This window comes from Schistocerca americana, chromosome 4 (genome assembly GCF_021461395.2).
Source record: "Schistocerca americana isolate TAMUIC-IGC-003095 chromosome 4, iqSchAmer2.1, whole genome shotgun sequence".
Lineage (NCBI taxonomy): Eukaryota > Metazoa > Arthropoda > Insecta > Orthoptera > Acrididae > Schistocerca > Schistocerca americana.
Window position 1 is genome coordinate 469,731,834 of NC_060122.1, and position 17,983 is coordinate 469,749,816.

The 17,983-nt window shown below is 37.7% G+C and overlaps 1 protein-coding gene across 1 annotated transcript in view; it reads left to right on the top strand.

Moving 5' to 3' along the window:
- The window catches only part of LOC124613550 (E3 ubiquitin-protein ligase MYCBP2-like), a gene marked incomplete at its 5' end in the record, with an annotated part of 333,858 nt that overhangs the window by 260,322 nt on the left and 55,553 nt on the right, over window positions 1-17,983 (top strand). The window contains one exon of the mRNA XM_047142262.1: window positions 13,605-13,733. Within this exon, the coding sequence (XP_046998218.1) occupies window positions 13,605-13,733 (129 nt within the window). The remainder of the gene's footprint in view (window positions 1-13,604; window positions 13,734-17,983) is intronic.

Genomic DNA, 17,983 nt, shown 5'->3' on the forward strand with positions numbered 1-17,983 from the left:
TGTGTGGGAAGGCTGTGCTTGGGAGCAGGGGGGGGGGGGGGGGGGGGGGGGGCGACAGTCATCAGAGAAGGGAAAAGGACTAAGTATGTGTGTTGACGGGTTAGAAGGTGACTCAGTGCCTCCTCTGAGTGGTGATTAGCAATAAATCCTTTCCGTATTGTGGTTATTGCTTCCTGGACTTTCCATTGTTTAACAGTGAATATCTATTTCTTAACTGAACTGAATGAGGAAATGCTATATAAATGTGAGTGTTATTTGATGCATTGCTGTGTTACTCCCCCTAATCTACTCTCACTTTGACCAGTAACTACAGGATGCAGTTATGTTGTCACATATTATAAGTTTACTAACTTGGTTGTAGGTTGAAGTTCCTCAGTGGCACACGCAGAGTTGAAGTTCCATAATATGGAACTGCTTTTGTTCATAGTCATGCAGTTTACTGATGAATACAGTTAAACTTTTTATGATTCCATATTTATTCAGATTAGATGTTTACATTGGCATGGTGACCAGTCTCTATCAGTTGATAGTTCTTTATGTATTATTCCAATGGTAAATTGAGTACAAATTTCCCTGTTCATTTTCATCCAAAACAATGTTACTGAGCAACCAAGTAAGGTATCCTTAATTCTCGATGCCATAAACAACTATAACACTCAGTGTTAGCTCATCTGCACAGTCTATCAGTCTGTCCTTATTGTCTATACTCAGTTCACTTGTATAGAACATTACTTGACACTCAACTGAATTCACTCTCAATACAGTAACAGTAATAGACCAGTGACAGAAGTTCAGTATGTAGTGAGAGTGAGGCTAATTGTCTCTCAAATCACAGTTCATCAAAATAAAACCACACTTAAATATCTTCTGCCACCTTTGTCTCATTATTCATAATAGAAGAGTTGATAAGATACAAGTCACATGCAGGCTGTAATAAACATTACTGTATAAAGTGTGTCACTGACCTTTATTGATGCAAATAACATGAAATTGTTATCATGATTATAAGTGTGGATGCACTTCTGTCGGAGTGTTAGTTTGATGGTAGCAGGATGTGGATTCTCACTGGATGTTAACTGATTGTGAAACTGATATGGACATGTTATGCATAGACCTTACTGTGTTGGGTGCTAACAGCAGACTTGTTATGTGTAGGTCTTACTTATGTGATTGCTGGGGGCATATTGAAGACTTTTGAGTGAGGAAGAGTACTTATAGATTGGCATAATGACATTTTGTGATTTTGATGATTCCATTATAGTTTGTTGGTTGATTGATTTGGGGGAGGGGACCAAATAGCAAGGTCATCGACCCCATCGGATCAGGGAGGGATGGGGAAGGAAGTCAGCCATGCTCTCTCAAAGAAACCATCCCAGCATTTGCCTGAAGAAATTTAGGGAAATCACGGAAAACCTAAACCAGGATGGCCGGACACGACTTGAACCGTCATCCTCCTGAATGCAAGTCCGGTGTGCTAACCACTGTGCCACCTTGCTCGGTCATTACAGTCTGTAAAACTGTTTACTAGAGCAGATGCACTCTATAGATTTCAGTAACTTGCTTTAACTAACATATTGTTCATTAACAAAATGAAAAAAGATAACCATTCTGTTTTGTATACTCCACTGTGAATTACATATTTACAAGTAAAGTTTGAAATTATGTTAATTTAGTCAAATCTTTAATTAAAGGCTTTACTGAATAATGAAGGATAATATCTGGTTCAAAAAAATTATGCAACAATATTATAAAGCCAAATCCTAGAATCTAAGAGGCTTACTGGCTCAAATGACAAAAGTAATTTTTAGTATGTCTGAACTTTAATTACAATTATCTTTCATGGTAATTAGTTTTTGGAAAACTGAAACAGATTATTGTAAAAAGAGGAATGAGGATTTTCTAATAAGTGATGTCAATACTCTCAAATCTGCTGATAAACTCTAACTATTTTCACTGTTACACACTGAAGTTATAATTTAAATTATCAGTTACTCTTCATTGACATGGTTTCCAGTGAAACCAAATGCACTGATGTAATCATGGATTCAAAGCTTCAACCTAATTAATGAATTAATGATAAATGTTGTATATACAGCATTATGGCAAATTCAAGTGTTTGTTTAGTTAGAACCAGTTAAAAGACAGACAAAAAATAATAATAATGCCGGTGCCTCCAGGGGTACAACATCTTAGCTAACCCATATCTGCTATAAAGTGCCTCAAATGTAGATTAGCATTGATTTGGGGATAATTTGTAAAATATTTTCCTTCACTTTGCTTTGGCAATCAGTTTCAGTGTGAAGTGAAGCACTGTACACAATGTACTGTGCATTACTTTTTGTTTGAATGCACACTTCTTTGGTACTGCATAAACAATTCAGCAATTTATTTCATTCACTGATGGAGTAGCAAACAGATCAGTGGCAACAAATGACAACATTCTGAAAAGAAAGTTGCTACTCACCATATAGCGGAGATGCTGAGTCACAGATAGGCACAGCAAAAAGACTCGCACAATTAAAGCTTTCGGCCACTAAGGCCTTCGTCAACAATAGAGCACACACACGCACGCGCACACACACACCCGCGTGCGCACACACACACACACACACACACACACACACACACACACACGTGCGCGCGCACACACACACACGCACACACACACACACACACACACACACACACACACACACACACACACACACAAAGACACGCAAATGCAACTCACACACACGACTGCAGTCTCAGGCAACAGAAACCACACTGCAAGCAGCAGCACCAGTGCTTGATGGGAGTGGCGACTGGGTGGAGGCAAGAAGGTGGCTGGGGTGGGGAGGGGTAGGGATAGTGTGGTGGGAGTGGCGGACAGTGAAGTGCTGCAGGTTAGTTGAAGGTCAGGGGAGAGGTGAGGGGAGGGGGGGGGGGGGGGGGAGGAGTAGCAGAAAAGGAGAGAAAAAAAAAGGATCCATATGGCACAGTCTGTGAAGCAGTCATTGAAACGAAGGATATCATTGTCATAAGCCAAAGAATATACTTACATCATCAGCAACCTCTCTGAAGGTGATTCAGCAATTTCCCAGAACCGTTTTCCTTACTTCTTCCACATTGTCACTAGTAATTCATGTGGTAGGGTGTTCCGTGCAATTGTTATCTTCAACGCCCTCTTGGCCCTCTTTAAAATGTTCGTACCAGTCATAAACCCTTTCCTTACTCATAGTAGACTTACCAAAGGCCACAGTCAACATTTTGAATGCGGAGTTGCACTTCATTCCTTTTTGCAAGTAAAATTTAATGCAAATTCTTTGATCCATCTTTTTCAAAAGTAAAAATTCACCAAGCACTTGAAAACGCTAGACCCTTCTCGACTGTCAACCAAAAAATAAATGAAACTTCCTGGCAGAGTAAATATGTGTGCTGGACCGAGACTCGAACTTGGGACCTTTGCCTTTCATGGGCAAGTGCTCTACCAACTGAGCTACCCAAGCATGACTCACAACACACCCCTCACAGCTTTACTTCTGCCACTACCTCATCTCCTACCTTCCAAACTTGACAGAAGCTCTTCTGCAAACATTACGGAACTAGCAGTCCTGGAAGAAAGAATATTGCGAAGACATGGCATAGCCACACCTTAGGAGATGTTTCCAGAACAATGTTTCCAGAACAAAATTTTCACTCTGCAGTGGAGTGTGCGCTGATATGAAACTTCCTGGCAGAGTAAAACTGTGTGCAGGACCGAGACTTGAACTCGGTACCTTTGCCTTTTGTGGGCAAATGCTCTACCAATTGAGCTACCCTATCGGCACACACTGCACTGCAGAGTGAGAATTTCATTCTGGAATAAAGTAAATATTCAGAACAGCTGAAAATGCAAATATGCATCAGGAACATGTGTACCAACAAGATAAAGTAAATAAATAAATAAAAATAAAAAATAGAAAATAGGATTATAAAGCCCGCAAAATTGAAGAAGTCCCATTATTCTTTGATCACACCTTGTATGTCCATTTATATGTCAATCGCAAAGCAGCTGGATAATTTAATTGAAAACTGTGACTAAAGTTCGTGATCTGGAACTGATATAAAGTGCTGATGGCATACCTTTGGCAGCAAAGCTGTAGATGTAATCACTTTGGGCACTCTGTCTGAGAGGGGTTACATACTTCCAGTTCTGCTGTTCGTGATGATAATGTAAGGTTAGAGACTAGGGAAGTAATAAACCATAGCATCACTATTTTAGACAATAATCTTGTAGAAGATTTCACTTGTTGTTGATGTACTTTGTACTACAATGCTATTGTTAATAAACTTTATGCCTTTCTGTTGTCCAGTGTGCAGTGTTAAGACAATTTTGCTGGAAAAAAGATTATAGAACTAACAATTCCTTCAATTTTTTTGTATGTTCTGATAGTTTTGCTGCCAGATGTCTGTCATTCCCATAACAGCTAGCTCAACGACAATTTGATACTAATCTGCTATACACCTCAAAATAATTTGTTAACGATCATTTTAGAAAAATATGAAGCCATTTACAAATTCTCATTGAAATATTAATAAGGTTTAGTAGCCCTAATCATGGCACAATTAAAAATAAGAGAGTGAACCTTCCACAAGAGGTAACTGAAATTTCCCATAGAGAATGTTTGTGTCCAGTTCTACATTTGCAGCCTCCTACTTTGCTTTTCAAGTCTGGCACACAGGGGCTCTTAAAGTGGGAGGAACAGAGGAAGAAGGAAGAGAAGACTGTCGAAGGTCAGATCACATGACACCCAGACTCCTGGTTCACTGAGACAGACAGCCCAATCGAGCAAGTATGGAATGAACATTTCCAGACCCTGCCATACAATTTGTTTCAGGGGTTCTAAAACATCAGCTGCACCTCGCACTTGTTGTGGTCAGCACATTCTTTAAATAGTTTACTCAAAAACATGAGAACTTGTTAAACCTTGAAATTAATTGACTCAACAGTAAAAAATGTAAAACCATGATTCACATAATCTGAATAAAAAGAGGATGAACAACCACTCTGATACACATCAACAAATCCTTCCCATTAATTTAGATAGGAATTCACACAGTACATAAAAATGAATGGTGATACACATTCTTTAGCTGAGGACATTAGCATTCTGATATTAGGCCAAAATTCACTGAAAACAACTGCTATTAAGATAGAGCCTGACTAGGTTTATAATTGGTTTAAAGCAAATATTTTAGTTGCAGTAGTTCTAAAGCCTACATTATATGATTTGAAAGAGACAAACGGAACTTGACTGTAAAACTTCTGTGTTCAGCTGGATATCAGACTTAAAAGATAACTGAAATACTGTTAAATTTGCCATAAATAATTATCTCATGCTGCTTCGAGATTCTTGGGTGTACTGCTGGATACACTTGTCGAAAGTCCACAATATTTCTGCAGACAGCTGTTCTGCCGTGATCAGATGGTACTGATTGAATGAACTGTCTGCTATGGGCTCACAGTTTTTATACCTGCTGGTCCAGAGTTCTGGTGTCTATGGCGCTCTGCTGTGCCTGGTGGCGGGGATGCGTGTGGCTGTGATGGTGGCGGGAAGAGTCTCAATTGCTTTCCATCTGTCATCCCTACCACATCTTGCACCTGGGAGTCTCGTTTTGCATTGCTGGAGCTTAGTATTAGTTCCCGTGCCTTGCTTACTTGGAAGCCAGTATTTCTGTTGATTAGGTTATCATTCACATGCATTTCAATTGGCTCTCTTAAAATGCAATCCAAAAATTTATTAGTGGTAACCAGGAGTCTTATTTGCTGCTAATTTATCTTAATCCATTTTCAGTGCAGTATTCTGCTATTGCAGACTTGTTGGGCTGCAGTAAGTGGATATGGCACTCAAGTTTGTCAATATAAGGGTTGAAATTCACATGGAACAAAGTACACTCCCTGCCTTTTTGAGACCCAGATCATCTTTCACTGTTTCTTATAAAGCTTGTGTATTGGCTGGTGAGTGGAAAACTGGTGTTATCTGGTGTTTTCACAGTAGTCTGCCAGTTTTTGGCAATGCATTGCCTGCAAACAGTCTGAAAGTGGTGGTCTTATCTTTTTCTTCTGTACTTTCATCTTCCAAGTCGTTCTTGGGGATTCAGCAGTGCCCTTGAGTACCATGGAAGCAATATATCAAATGTAAAAGTATGAAATACAAATTTCAGGCAATATATGTGGCACTAATGCAGTTTGTACTATAAAGATTTGACACTGCACCGTTTTGTTCTGTCATCAACAAGTGACAGACATGTATGAGTGATAAATTGGGAAAATGTGGTGTTGTTATGTTCAATACGTCGAAATTTATGCCAAACAATGGACATTTGTAGACAGCATTAATTTTTTGTTTGCATTTGAAGAAAACTGCTGCTGAGTTATACCAGTTACTTTGGGAAGCTTATGGTGAGCATGCTGAACATGCTTTATCACAAGATACATGTGAATAACGACTTCAGCATTTCGAAAATTATGACTTTGATGTTGCAAACAAGAAATGTGGAAAACTGCCAAAAAATACAAAGCTGTGGAGTTGGAAGCGTTGTTGAAGAAAGATGATTCACAAACACAAAAAAAGTTTGCTGAGCAATTGGACATTAGTCAACAAGCTGTTGCCAATCAGCTACGAGAGATGGAAAAGATTCCGAAGACTGGTAGATGGGTACCACATGAGTTAAAAAATGGGCAAATGGAAATGTACAAAAAAAATGTGAGGTTTTGCTTGCTCAGTACAAAAGGAAGTTATTTTTGCTTTGTGTAATTACAGGGGATGAAAAGTAGATTTATTTTGAGAATCCCAAATGCAAAAAATCATGGATGGATCTAGGCACACCATCCACATTGACCGCAAGACCGAATCACTTTCGCAGATAGACGATGCTCTGTGTTTGGTGGGATCAAAGGGGCATGGTATACTATGAGCTGCTAAAACCTGGAGAAATGGTTAATACCAAATGTTACCAGCAACTATTGACCAATTTGAACCATCCGGTACTTGTCATTTTTCTGCGGGACAATGCTCCTTCACGTATGGCAAAACCGGTTCGCGACACATTGGAAGCACTTGACTGGGAAGTTCTACCCCATGCAGCTTACTCACCAGACTTGGCTACCTCTGATTACCACTTGTTTGCATTGATGGATCACGCAATTGCTGAGCAATGCTTTGGTTTGTATGAATATGTGAAAAAAATGGCTCAATGAATGGTTCGCATCAAAAGGGGAAAATTTTTACTGGTGTGGTATTCACAAATTGCCCAAAAGATTGGAAAAATGTATAACAAATGATGGAGCATACTTTGAATAAAGCACTAATTACATTCTTCTGAATTTAACATGTTTTTTTTTACACAAATAGTCTGCATTTCATACTTGTGCACTTGGTTAATGTGAAAGTCTCAAATCACTTGCTAACCATCTCAGTGGGCAGTATGAAAAAGCTTGATAAGCTTGGCAACTAGAAAAGACTGCTGCCAAGCTGCCTCACCATTTTGCTAAGGTGTCAGGATGAAGGTGCCACACATACATTCACCAAAGTGGCACATCTCATCAGCACCCCTGCAGCTAACCACTTCTAACAAAGAGTTAGCCTGGCCATGGTCAGGGCTGGGATCCCCTTCACTCGACAACAGCATGATGTTAATGCCAGAGATCTCTTAACGCTTCATATGCAGATATCCTCTGTACTCTCTGCAGATTCATGGGAGTGGGTTGACAAAGTGACCTAGATCCAGTTGTATTTGCATACAAGAAATCGAGAGTCATATCGCCAAGTTTTCTCGATTTTTTTTGTGAAGCAGTCAGTAGATGATGCAGCCAACAAACACACAGTGACCACTCTCATAGGAAAACCACTGGATGACACAGTGATGTCGGTATTGGAGAAACGAAAGAGCTTCGTGGCAACATCTACATATCTCCCAGTTGCTGAGATTGTGTGTACTGTGAAGCAGGCAACTCGACGAGTACCAAGCAATACCACAGAGGAAAATCATCAGAAAACCTTCTGAAATCTCACCAATTTGGTTCTGCCATGGAACATTTCCAAAACAAAAAGGACAGCATGTTCACACTCTGAGAAAACAAACAAATTCTTGTCCTCCCAGGCAATCAGAGCAGTGCCACAGTTCCCTTCCAATGCAAGGACTATGAGCGAAAAGTGCTAGAGGTATAATCCAGCATACCAGAAAATAGCAGCAGATTGAACTAAGAAAGTGCAGCAAAGCACCTCTGCCCTGTTAAAAAATAGGGCACTCACCAGTGATGTCACCAAATCACTTCGCCAGTGCATTGCTGTACCATCCAAATTGTATGGCATGCCGGGGACCCACAAGGAAGGCACATGACCAATAGTGAGCAACACTGGAACACCAACATATCCCAACAAAGCATCTGGCTATCTGTTGGGCGAGCACATCGGTAAGGGTACTTGTCACATATGAACTTCAGAAGATTTCATTCGTTGGCTGAAGAGGTAAGGCTGCAGGAGTCCGGCATTATGTTCAGCTTTGATGTTCTCCTGCTTTTCACTCAAGACCCTCTTGGAGACTCCATAAAACTAATCAGTGAGATGTTTGGCCCTGAGCTGTCAGAACTTTTTAGACATGTTCTGACACTGTTTATTTTGTTATAATGGACAACACTACGAGCATAGCCACAGCCAGCCCATTCTTGCCAGCTGTAACAAATCTGTCCATAGAGTACTTCAAGGATGAGCACTGGAAACTGCTGAACTAAAACATGTTTGTTTCTTTCAGTACACTGATGACACTTTTGCCATATGGCACATGGACACAGGATTTCTTAGAACTTCAGAATTTCATCCATGAAAACATTCAATTTTCTGTGGAAATAGAAGAAGATGGTGAACTTCCTTTTCTTGATGTCCTAGTTCAGCATAGGCCCAATAGCCCTTTCGTACACTATATAAATTGTAAGCCAAGCATGTACTGATCTATATCCCCATGCCTCCAGCTGCCACCATCCTATGCAGAAGAACAGAGTGCTCAACACTGATACACTGGACATACTCCATCTGAGATGAAGAAGTTCTGATGGCAGAGCTGTTTCACCAGGAATCTGTCTTCCATGAGAATGGATACAGCAACTAATTTGTTACTCAAGAGCCCTAAGAGTGACATGGAAGATGAAAACACAGAAGAAGAAGAAGAAGAAGATAAGAACACAACTTTCATGCGCTTTGCAGGCAAGGTATCCTTAAAAACTGGCATACTTGTGCGAAAACACCACATAATAATTGTTTTCCTTCCACCAGATGAAACACAATCTTTATTAGGAGCAGTGAAATACAACCTGAATCTCAAAAAAGTGGATGTGTGCCAAGTTCTGTGTGAATGCAGAAAAGCTTATATTGGACAAACAATCTGTACAATTGAAGATTGATGTATAGAACATGAGCATTATACTTGTTGACTGGAGCCCAACAAGTCTGCAATAATCAAACACTGCACTGAAAATCGAGATAAAATGAATTACCAGCAATCAAAAATCCTGGCTGCCACCAGTAAATTTTGGGAAAACATTATAAAAGAAGCAATTGAAACTTGTATGACCGATAATTTAATCAACGGGGATACTGGATTCCAACTGAGCAAGGCATGAGGTGAGATGTGACAGGGGCAGAGGTCGGAAGGCAACTGAGGCACCTCCCTTCACTGTCACACCAACACTCACCCCAACCCCCAAACATGGCATAGTGCAGGTGAACTCTGGACTGGCAGGTACAAATACCACGAATCTGCAGCAGACACTTCGTTCCATCAGCACCACCTGATAATATTGGAACAGTTGTTCACCAAAATATTGTGGATCTGACAGTACACCCAAGAATCACAGAAGGAGAATGTATGCCAGGAAAGTGTGAAATTACACAGTATGTATGTTACAATAAAAACAGTCAATTATTGATAAAGTTATTTAATTGGATAGATAAAAAATGATGAGTACAATATATATGTTGTGCTTATTTTCACTTCTTATCTACCTCATTGGAATATTTTCTTGGTCAGTGTGAAACAACTCTACCAGGGACTTATTCTGAAATTTATTCATTCAGCCAACATCTTCCATAGATCCCATTGATATGGAGGACCTTCAGGGATGTGCATCAAATCAAAGTATATATTAACAAAAGAGAAGTGCCTCTTAGAAACTTAATCTGTACATTGTATTACCAACGAGCTGTTATTATCCTGCTTAAAACTATTTGTGCATGTGAAAATGAAATGTTACCTAGTAAATTAACTAGCGGACAGCTGCTTCTTTGAAGAAAGCTGCCACTTCTGCTGTTACATTAATTATCAGCTGTTTATCTCATATTGTTATTGTTGTTGTAGACTTCCAAAGATCGTTTTGAAGCCTGTACAAATTGGTTATTTCTATCTCATACTGGTGTTTTCCAATGCCTGTAAGAAGACAGGGCTGTTTACAGTGCACTGATATTTGCATGCAGCTTTACAATGAACACTGCTGCTTGCCAAGCACCTATGAAATAGAAATTTTCCGTCTTTGAACCAAAATAATTAAGTAATTTGTAGAAGGAGTGATTGAAATGTTGTCTTTAATTTTCTTTGCATTAGCAGGAATTCCCAGTTTCTTGCTTTATTTCATACGGGAATTTATTGAAGGCTTTTGCATCAGAGGACACACTAAATCCTTGTCATGGAGACGAAGTCTGCATAAAATTTGTTATGTGCCATGCATTATGGTTGTGTAAATTACAGTTCAGCTGAAATCAAACAATGAAAAATTCAGGATGGAATGTAACAATATTATGAGAAGGAAAGTTGCCATTCACAATATAGCATAGATGCTGAGTCGCAAATAGGCACAACAAAAAGACTTTCACACTTAAAGCTTTCGGCCAGTGGCCTTTGTCAACAATAGACACACAAACACATGCACGCACGCACACACACACACACACACACACACACACACACACACACACACACACACACACAAAATTGCAACTCACACACACACGACTGCAGTCTCAGGCAACTGAAACCACACGGTTGCCTGCGACTGCGGTCGTGTGTGTGAGTTGTGTTCGCGTGCATGTGTGCGTGTGTGTGTGTGTGTGTGTGTGGGTGGGTGGGTGCGCGCGTATGTGTGTCTATTGTTGACGAAGACCATTGGCCAAAAGTTTTTGGTGTGAAAGTCTTTTTTGTTGTACCTGCCTGCAGTTCAGCTGAAGCTGATTTATGTTCTTAGCCACAAAAACTGTTAAGGAGTAAATGTTCGGAGATGTTAGTATAAGAGTTTTAAGATCCGTAAAGAGTCTTCCGAAAGACTGCAGTTATCTTCTTTTCATGATATTCTTACTTCACACTTGTGTTTTTCATGTTAGGAGCATTCCTTAAGTCAAAACTGAGAGAAAATGTACAACATACGCCAATACCCTTGTCTTTAGGTCTTTAGCCCAATACAATTAAAGATACAAACATGGTGAAATGATCTCCTTGATTAGTTTTATTTATTAGTTGACTTCATTTAACATGTTATATAGCTGGGCCTCAAATAATTTTACACACAATGTTTTATTTAGTAATTGACCATTATTGACTAATTCTGGGTCTAGCAGGTCATCTTGACTCGTGTGGAATTGCGTATCGTTCTTTTATAGAGTTGTTTGCTGTGACTCAGTTGCAGGCCTCTTCACCTGTCATTTGAGCTGTGTCTACTAAGGTTGATTTTGGATCTGATTAGTATGCTTGTGTCATTAGCAAACAGTACAATTTCTTAACCATTCTATAAAGTCAATGGAAGATCATTTCTGCTGTTTAAGAACAAGATTCGACTCAGTGGCTGATACTTTTGTCAAGTCCCAAATTTTTGTTTCAGTTTTATTTCTGCAATATAGTTTATCAATGCGACCATCTCCCTTCTGTTGCAAACATAAGAAAAATAAATACATGTTATTGCTTAACACTAATAACCAGTTTGAGGTCCATATCTTGCTAAATGTTCATTCTTTTAATCAATAAACCACCTTCCCCCAATTCTTTAAAGAAACAAACTCCCTTGTCTAATATAATTGGTAGAAAAAAATCTACTCATGAAGTGGGGGCAGGAGAAAGTGTACAAAAAGGTCAAGGAAATGTGCAAACTTTCAGAACCAGTGGCTCCTTCTTCTCAGAGAAGGATTGAAGGGGAAGGAAGAGGGATGAAGGAAACAGACTGACAAGATTTATAAACTTTACCAGTCCTTTCACATTTCCTTAACCTTTATGTATGTTTTCTCTTGTCACAGCTTGGTGAGTATATCTTTATTATTTTTTATTGATATATAATCTCTTTGCCTCATTACTTTACAAGCGTTAATCAGTTAAATATTTGACATCATGCATGTAAGTCAGAAAAAGTTTAGAAAGATTTGAAATTACCTTGAAGCTTGTTGGAAGTCACTAAGTGCTTTCATTATCAGACACTGGATGAGTATACTCTCGATAATTTACAGTCAGTTTTAAGCAAAAGTTAATTTTTCTCACATCTCAATGTTAGTGATATCTCCTGGACTATGGGCTGCACAATAATATAATTTTACAGGCACATTCAGTGGTGTATATGGTTACTGTTGTTGCAAATAGAGTTACTAGTAAAGAAATCATAAATTAAACTGTCATACTTGATGATGAAGTACTTCTGCAAGAACAGCAAAAATGAAGTAAGCAATGAACTTTTTTTCATTTCATCATTTTGTGGGATTTATCAGTGAGAAAAAGTTTCATAAAGGTTTGAAATTATGTGAAAAATTTGTTGTAAGTCACTAAGCGTTCTCATTCTCAAATAATGGATGATTGTAGTCTGGGTAATTTGTGCACCATGAGTTACCTCAAAACATACGGAAATTTTGTAACTGTAATACTTGTCTTAGAGTGTTGAAACTTTAACATAAGGTTATGTCTCTTAATGAGCTGGTTGTGACAGCATTTTAAATTTTTAAATTTGGTCAGTAATTATATGAAATACTGGAATACATATTTTTGTGCCCTGTAAGCTGTTGAAGACAACCTCCACCTGAGAATGTGTAAAATGAACCATTAACTGGGTTAGACATTTAGTAATGTAGATAATAACTATAGAAAATAATAAATTCCATTTTGAATTACCAGGTAAATTTGTAAGTGTAACACTCTATCTAAATGATTACCACATATGACTTGAGCTACATAGAAACAGTAATTTATAAGGTAATTGTACCTAATTATAAATATATTCTTTATAAAATTTTGTGCATAGTGGTTGCTGTAATATACCTAAAGCAAAAAATTCCATTTGATATAAGCCAACTTTTCATTGAAAAAAAAAAAAAAAAAAAAAAAAAAAAAAAAAAAAATAGCCTTCAGTAACAATGAAATGTGAACACTTATTACTGCTTAGCAGCCCTTTGATATATCACATGAGAGCAGTTTGCAATAACTACTTTATTTGATAGTTGTATATTTTGACTGTTCTCTATAATATGATTCACACAAAATAATTAAATAATTTAACAGATAAAAGTGTTTCGTCACATGAATGTATTTGTAAATGAAATAAAAGATAATTTCTGTCATTGCAGCCTACATGCAGCAATCATGATGATGGGGAAACTGGGGCAATAATACAGTGCAACGTTTGTGGAAATCTGTGTGCTGATTGTGACCGATTCCTGCATTTGCATCGACGTACTCGTTTGCACCAGAGACAGGTAAGCAAATATCTAGCTGAATAGATGTATTTTACGGGGATTTTTGAAAACATTCTTACTACAGGTTAGTCTATCATTAAAATTATGATTTTACTCCTAGGGCAGAATAGTAAACATAATTTTAAATTTTATGTGAATTTCTGGATTGAAAATTAAGTTTCCCCTAATTGGTTTCATTTGCTACATTTTGTTTACAAATGTGTAACAGTACAAAATGAACAGCATGGTGCTCAATTTTTAAGTTCTTTTGAGTTTAGTGAAGATTGCTACAATTCATGTAAAGGATATGAAGGTTCTTGATTATTAATGCTTTCTGAATGTGCTGAGATATTGGTAGAAAACATTCCTTAATTGTTTGTAATGCATCTTATGAGAACAGTAAGAGAATATTTGATACAATTGATTATGTTAAAGAGATTTTGTCATGGCTATTAACATTCCAAAACAAGCTTTCCAGGACTGTACATTGAAGTGGGAATATTACTTGAATAATTAAATGAAGAGAGTAGGTGAGTATTTTGAAGGAGACAGGGATTAAACATATGTAAGTAGAATAAAAATGTGGGTAACAAAAGCTCAGTTCCTTTGTTAATAGACCTTATATATGTTTACTGCTGGCTTTTCGTCATGCGTGATGCGTGGTATATTACCTTTATATCTGTGGATTTCCCACATGCCATTTCAGAATTAAATCGTCATGGAGTTTCTATGTGCCAAAATCTTGCAGTGTAATCATATCCTGTACTTTTATTTTAAAAGCAATCGACAGCAGTTTATTTTAAAAGCAATCAACAGCCGAAAATTGATAGTAAAATACCAGCAGACTAGAACTGAAGCACCACTTGCCTTCTTGAACAAGGGAAACTAAGCATCAAAATTGTACAAGAGTTTATAATGCAAATTAGTCTATCCAAAATTAAGAAGATGTATGTGAGAAATGTGAATCTTGCACAGATACTAACTATAAACCATGTATCATTCTTCTAAAGACATTGCATTCCAGTCACATGATTTAATATGTTAGTGCATTTAAAACGCTCAGGAATACTGTCCCAGGCAACCAACATTTACGCTGTGACAAAATATATTTAAGACAAATTGCCACATAAAATACTGTTGCTATATATTTAGCTGGTTCCAGATTTCAGTAAAAGAAAAAAGAAAGAAAGGAAACTTTAGTTTTTCATTCTTCCTTATTCACACAGAATCTGTATGTGAGAAATTGATAATTGCAACCTAAGAATAAAAAGCAGGATCTTTTAAATCAGGATTTTGCATAAACGGTGTGTTTTATACTGATTTGAAGTTTTTTTAAACAAAAATATCATAGCATAAGGATGGGTAAATCAGAAGTCTGTGGTTGAATGTAAATAATAGAATGAGTAATGGTAACACTGTATCATATAGTTAAAATGTCAACAGACACATAAACAATACTGAGAACATTACTAGTTTTTGGATGAATTCTTCTTCAGAGGTAATAAGATACACATACACCTGCATGTATGTGAGGTCTGTTCAAAAAATTTTGGAACTTTGTCCACAAAATTTTTCTACAGTTACCTTTTACTTATTGTGCATGGTCTCCTTTGAAATACTCCCCTCCACTATTTTTACACTGCTCCCAATACCATTTCCACTTCCAGAAGCAGCCTTGTTATGCCCCTTGCTGGATCGCGTGAAGCACTGTCTGCAATTTTTCTTTTATCTTTTCTATTGTTGCCAATCTTCACCCTTTGAGTGGGGTTTCCAACTTTGAAAATAAAAAAAAGTCTGCAGGTGCCAGGTCTGGAGAGTATGGAGGATGAATCAGCCCAGTGATTTTGTTTTTTGTGCAATAGCCATGCACCAACAGGGATGAAAGTGGGGATGCGTTATTGTGATGCAATAGCCATGAATTGTCTTGCCACCTTTCAGGCCATTTCCTTCTCACATTTTCTCACAGGCATTGCAACATGTCCTGATAGTACCGTTGATTGAATTCGAGATGGACTAATCCTTCAAAGTCAACGAAAACTATCAGCATTGCTTTGAAATTTGAGTTGACGTAATGAGCTTTTTTGGTCTTGGAGAACCTTTCCTGACACACTGTGAAGATTGAACCGTGGTCTCAACATTATAACCACAGACCCACATCTCGTCACCTGTTACAGTTCTCTTAAGGAACATCTCATCCTCATTTGCGTGATCTAAAAGCTCTGCACAGGTTGTAAGGCAAACGTCTTTCTGGTCTTCTGGGATGAACTTGGTGGTAACACAATGCATTCCAAGATGCTGTGTCAGGATTTCATGACATGATCCAACTGAAATGTTTCATTCTTTTGCAACCTTGTGGACAGTCAGTCTTCAATTGGCATGCACAATTTCATTGACAGTTCTAACATGAGCATCGTTGTTAGACGTTGAAGGGCACCCTGAATGAGGGTCATTTTTAACTTCCGTCTGGCCATTTTTAAACCGTGCAAACCATTTGTAACACTGAGTACAGTTTAAGCACTCATTACTGTAGGTTTCCTGCATCGTTTGGTGTGTCTCTGTAAAGATCTTGAGTTTCATAAAAAAAATTTAATGCAGATGTATTCCTTTTCTAACTCTTGCCATCTCAAAATTCGCAAAATATGCGACACAACGTTCTACTCAATACAACACTGAACAATAACTAACAAACATACAACAATGAAACTTCCAGCAGTTACACATTAAACACAGGTGTGTGCAGGGATGCCAGCCGTATTTTGCTCCAACACGCTATTGGCGCAAAACTATGAATGTTCTGGAATTTTTTGAACAGGCCTCATACATTCTCTGGGCTAGATACATTGTGCCGGCACTGCAGCTCAATGGTGTCCGTGGTTGTGTCGGGTGGAGTGGACAAAAGAACAGGGTGTATATGGCCTGGGACAACCAGGAAATCTGGGAAAAACCTGAGAATTTTTTCATAAGGGAAAAATCCAGGAAAACCTGGGATTTTTTTTAGAATTCCAGTAATTTTTCAATGCTTTAGTTTCCAGTTAAATTTTTGTAATTTTGACTGGTAAGAACAGATACTCTAACAAAGAATTTTCCTTCCTCCCACTACTACAGAATAATATTGCAGCAAGAAAACATAAACGAAACAATAATATCAAAATAAAATTTTAGTTTCAAAGAAAATGCTCCATTTACAGCAAAACAAACTGCACACACAAGCGTCTGCCAACAGCAAAATGAGTCAAAGGCTGTAGGATGAAGACTGTGCAATACTTGTAACAACAAACTACTTTTGATGAACGTGACATCACAACTGATTACATTTATGACAGGTCTCGGAAAAGTATTGCAATCCGTTGTTTGAGATCATTACTTTCAAAATGCATTTCCTTTTGCACAAGATGAATTATGTTACATGTGACCATGTGCGATTCATTTCTTAAATCATGGAGCATTTTACTCTCATTTCAAAACTTTACGCTTTAGGACCAGCTACTTAGAAAAATTTCAGGCCCAGAAGGCCAGCCATTTATGTATTGTATTTTATTGTATTGTATTTATTGGTCCAGTAAATCTTACATGTACAGTACAGCACATCAGATATTGGACAGGTCAAAGTATCTCTTACAATTAAAACACGTTAGAAACTAGAAAATTATGTTCACAAAATTTTACAGCACTTCATATACTGGGCAAGTCAATGTGTAAGTTATAATTAAACCACATTAGAAACTTGAAGTTTACAACTGAATGCATGTATAAGCCAATATTAACGATTAAAGTATTTGCATGATCCTCACTTAAGCTCTAAGGATTTTTGAGGAACTCTTCTACACTATGAACTGACATGTACACTAGAGAATTACATTCACAGAATTTTACTTCATATACTGGGCAAGTCGCTGTACAACTTATACTTGAACCCCATTATAAACTTGAGAATTACATCTGAATGTATTTATAGGCCAATATTAATGGTTACAGTATTTGCATAATCATCACTTAGACTCTCGAGGATTTTGGAGGAACTCTTCCACACTATAAAAGCAATGTGTCAACAGATATTCTTTTAATGCTGCTTTAAAATTTTTTACATCTGTCATTACTTTAATTTCTCTTGGCAATTTATTGTAGATAATTTTTCCATGGTGTAATGTTCCTTTTTGGCACAAACTGGTTTTTGTATGGAGTACATGAAAGTCAGTTTTCTGTCTTGTATTATGATGATGAACATTTTCATTTTTGGGGAGGATACTAGGATTTGTTATTGTATATTTCTT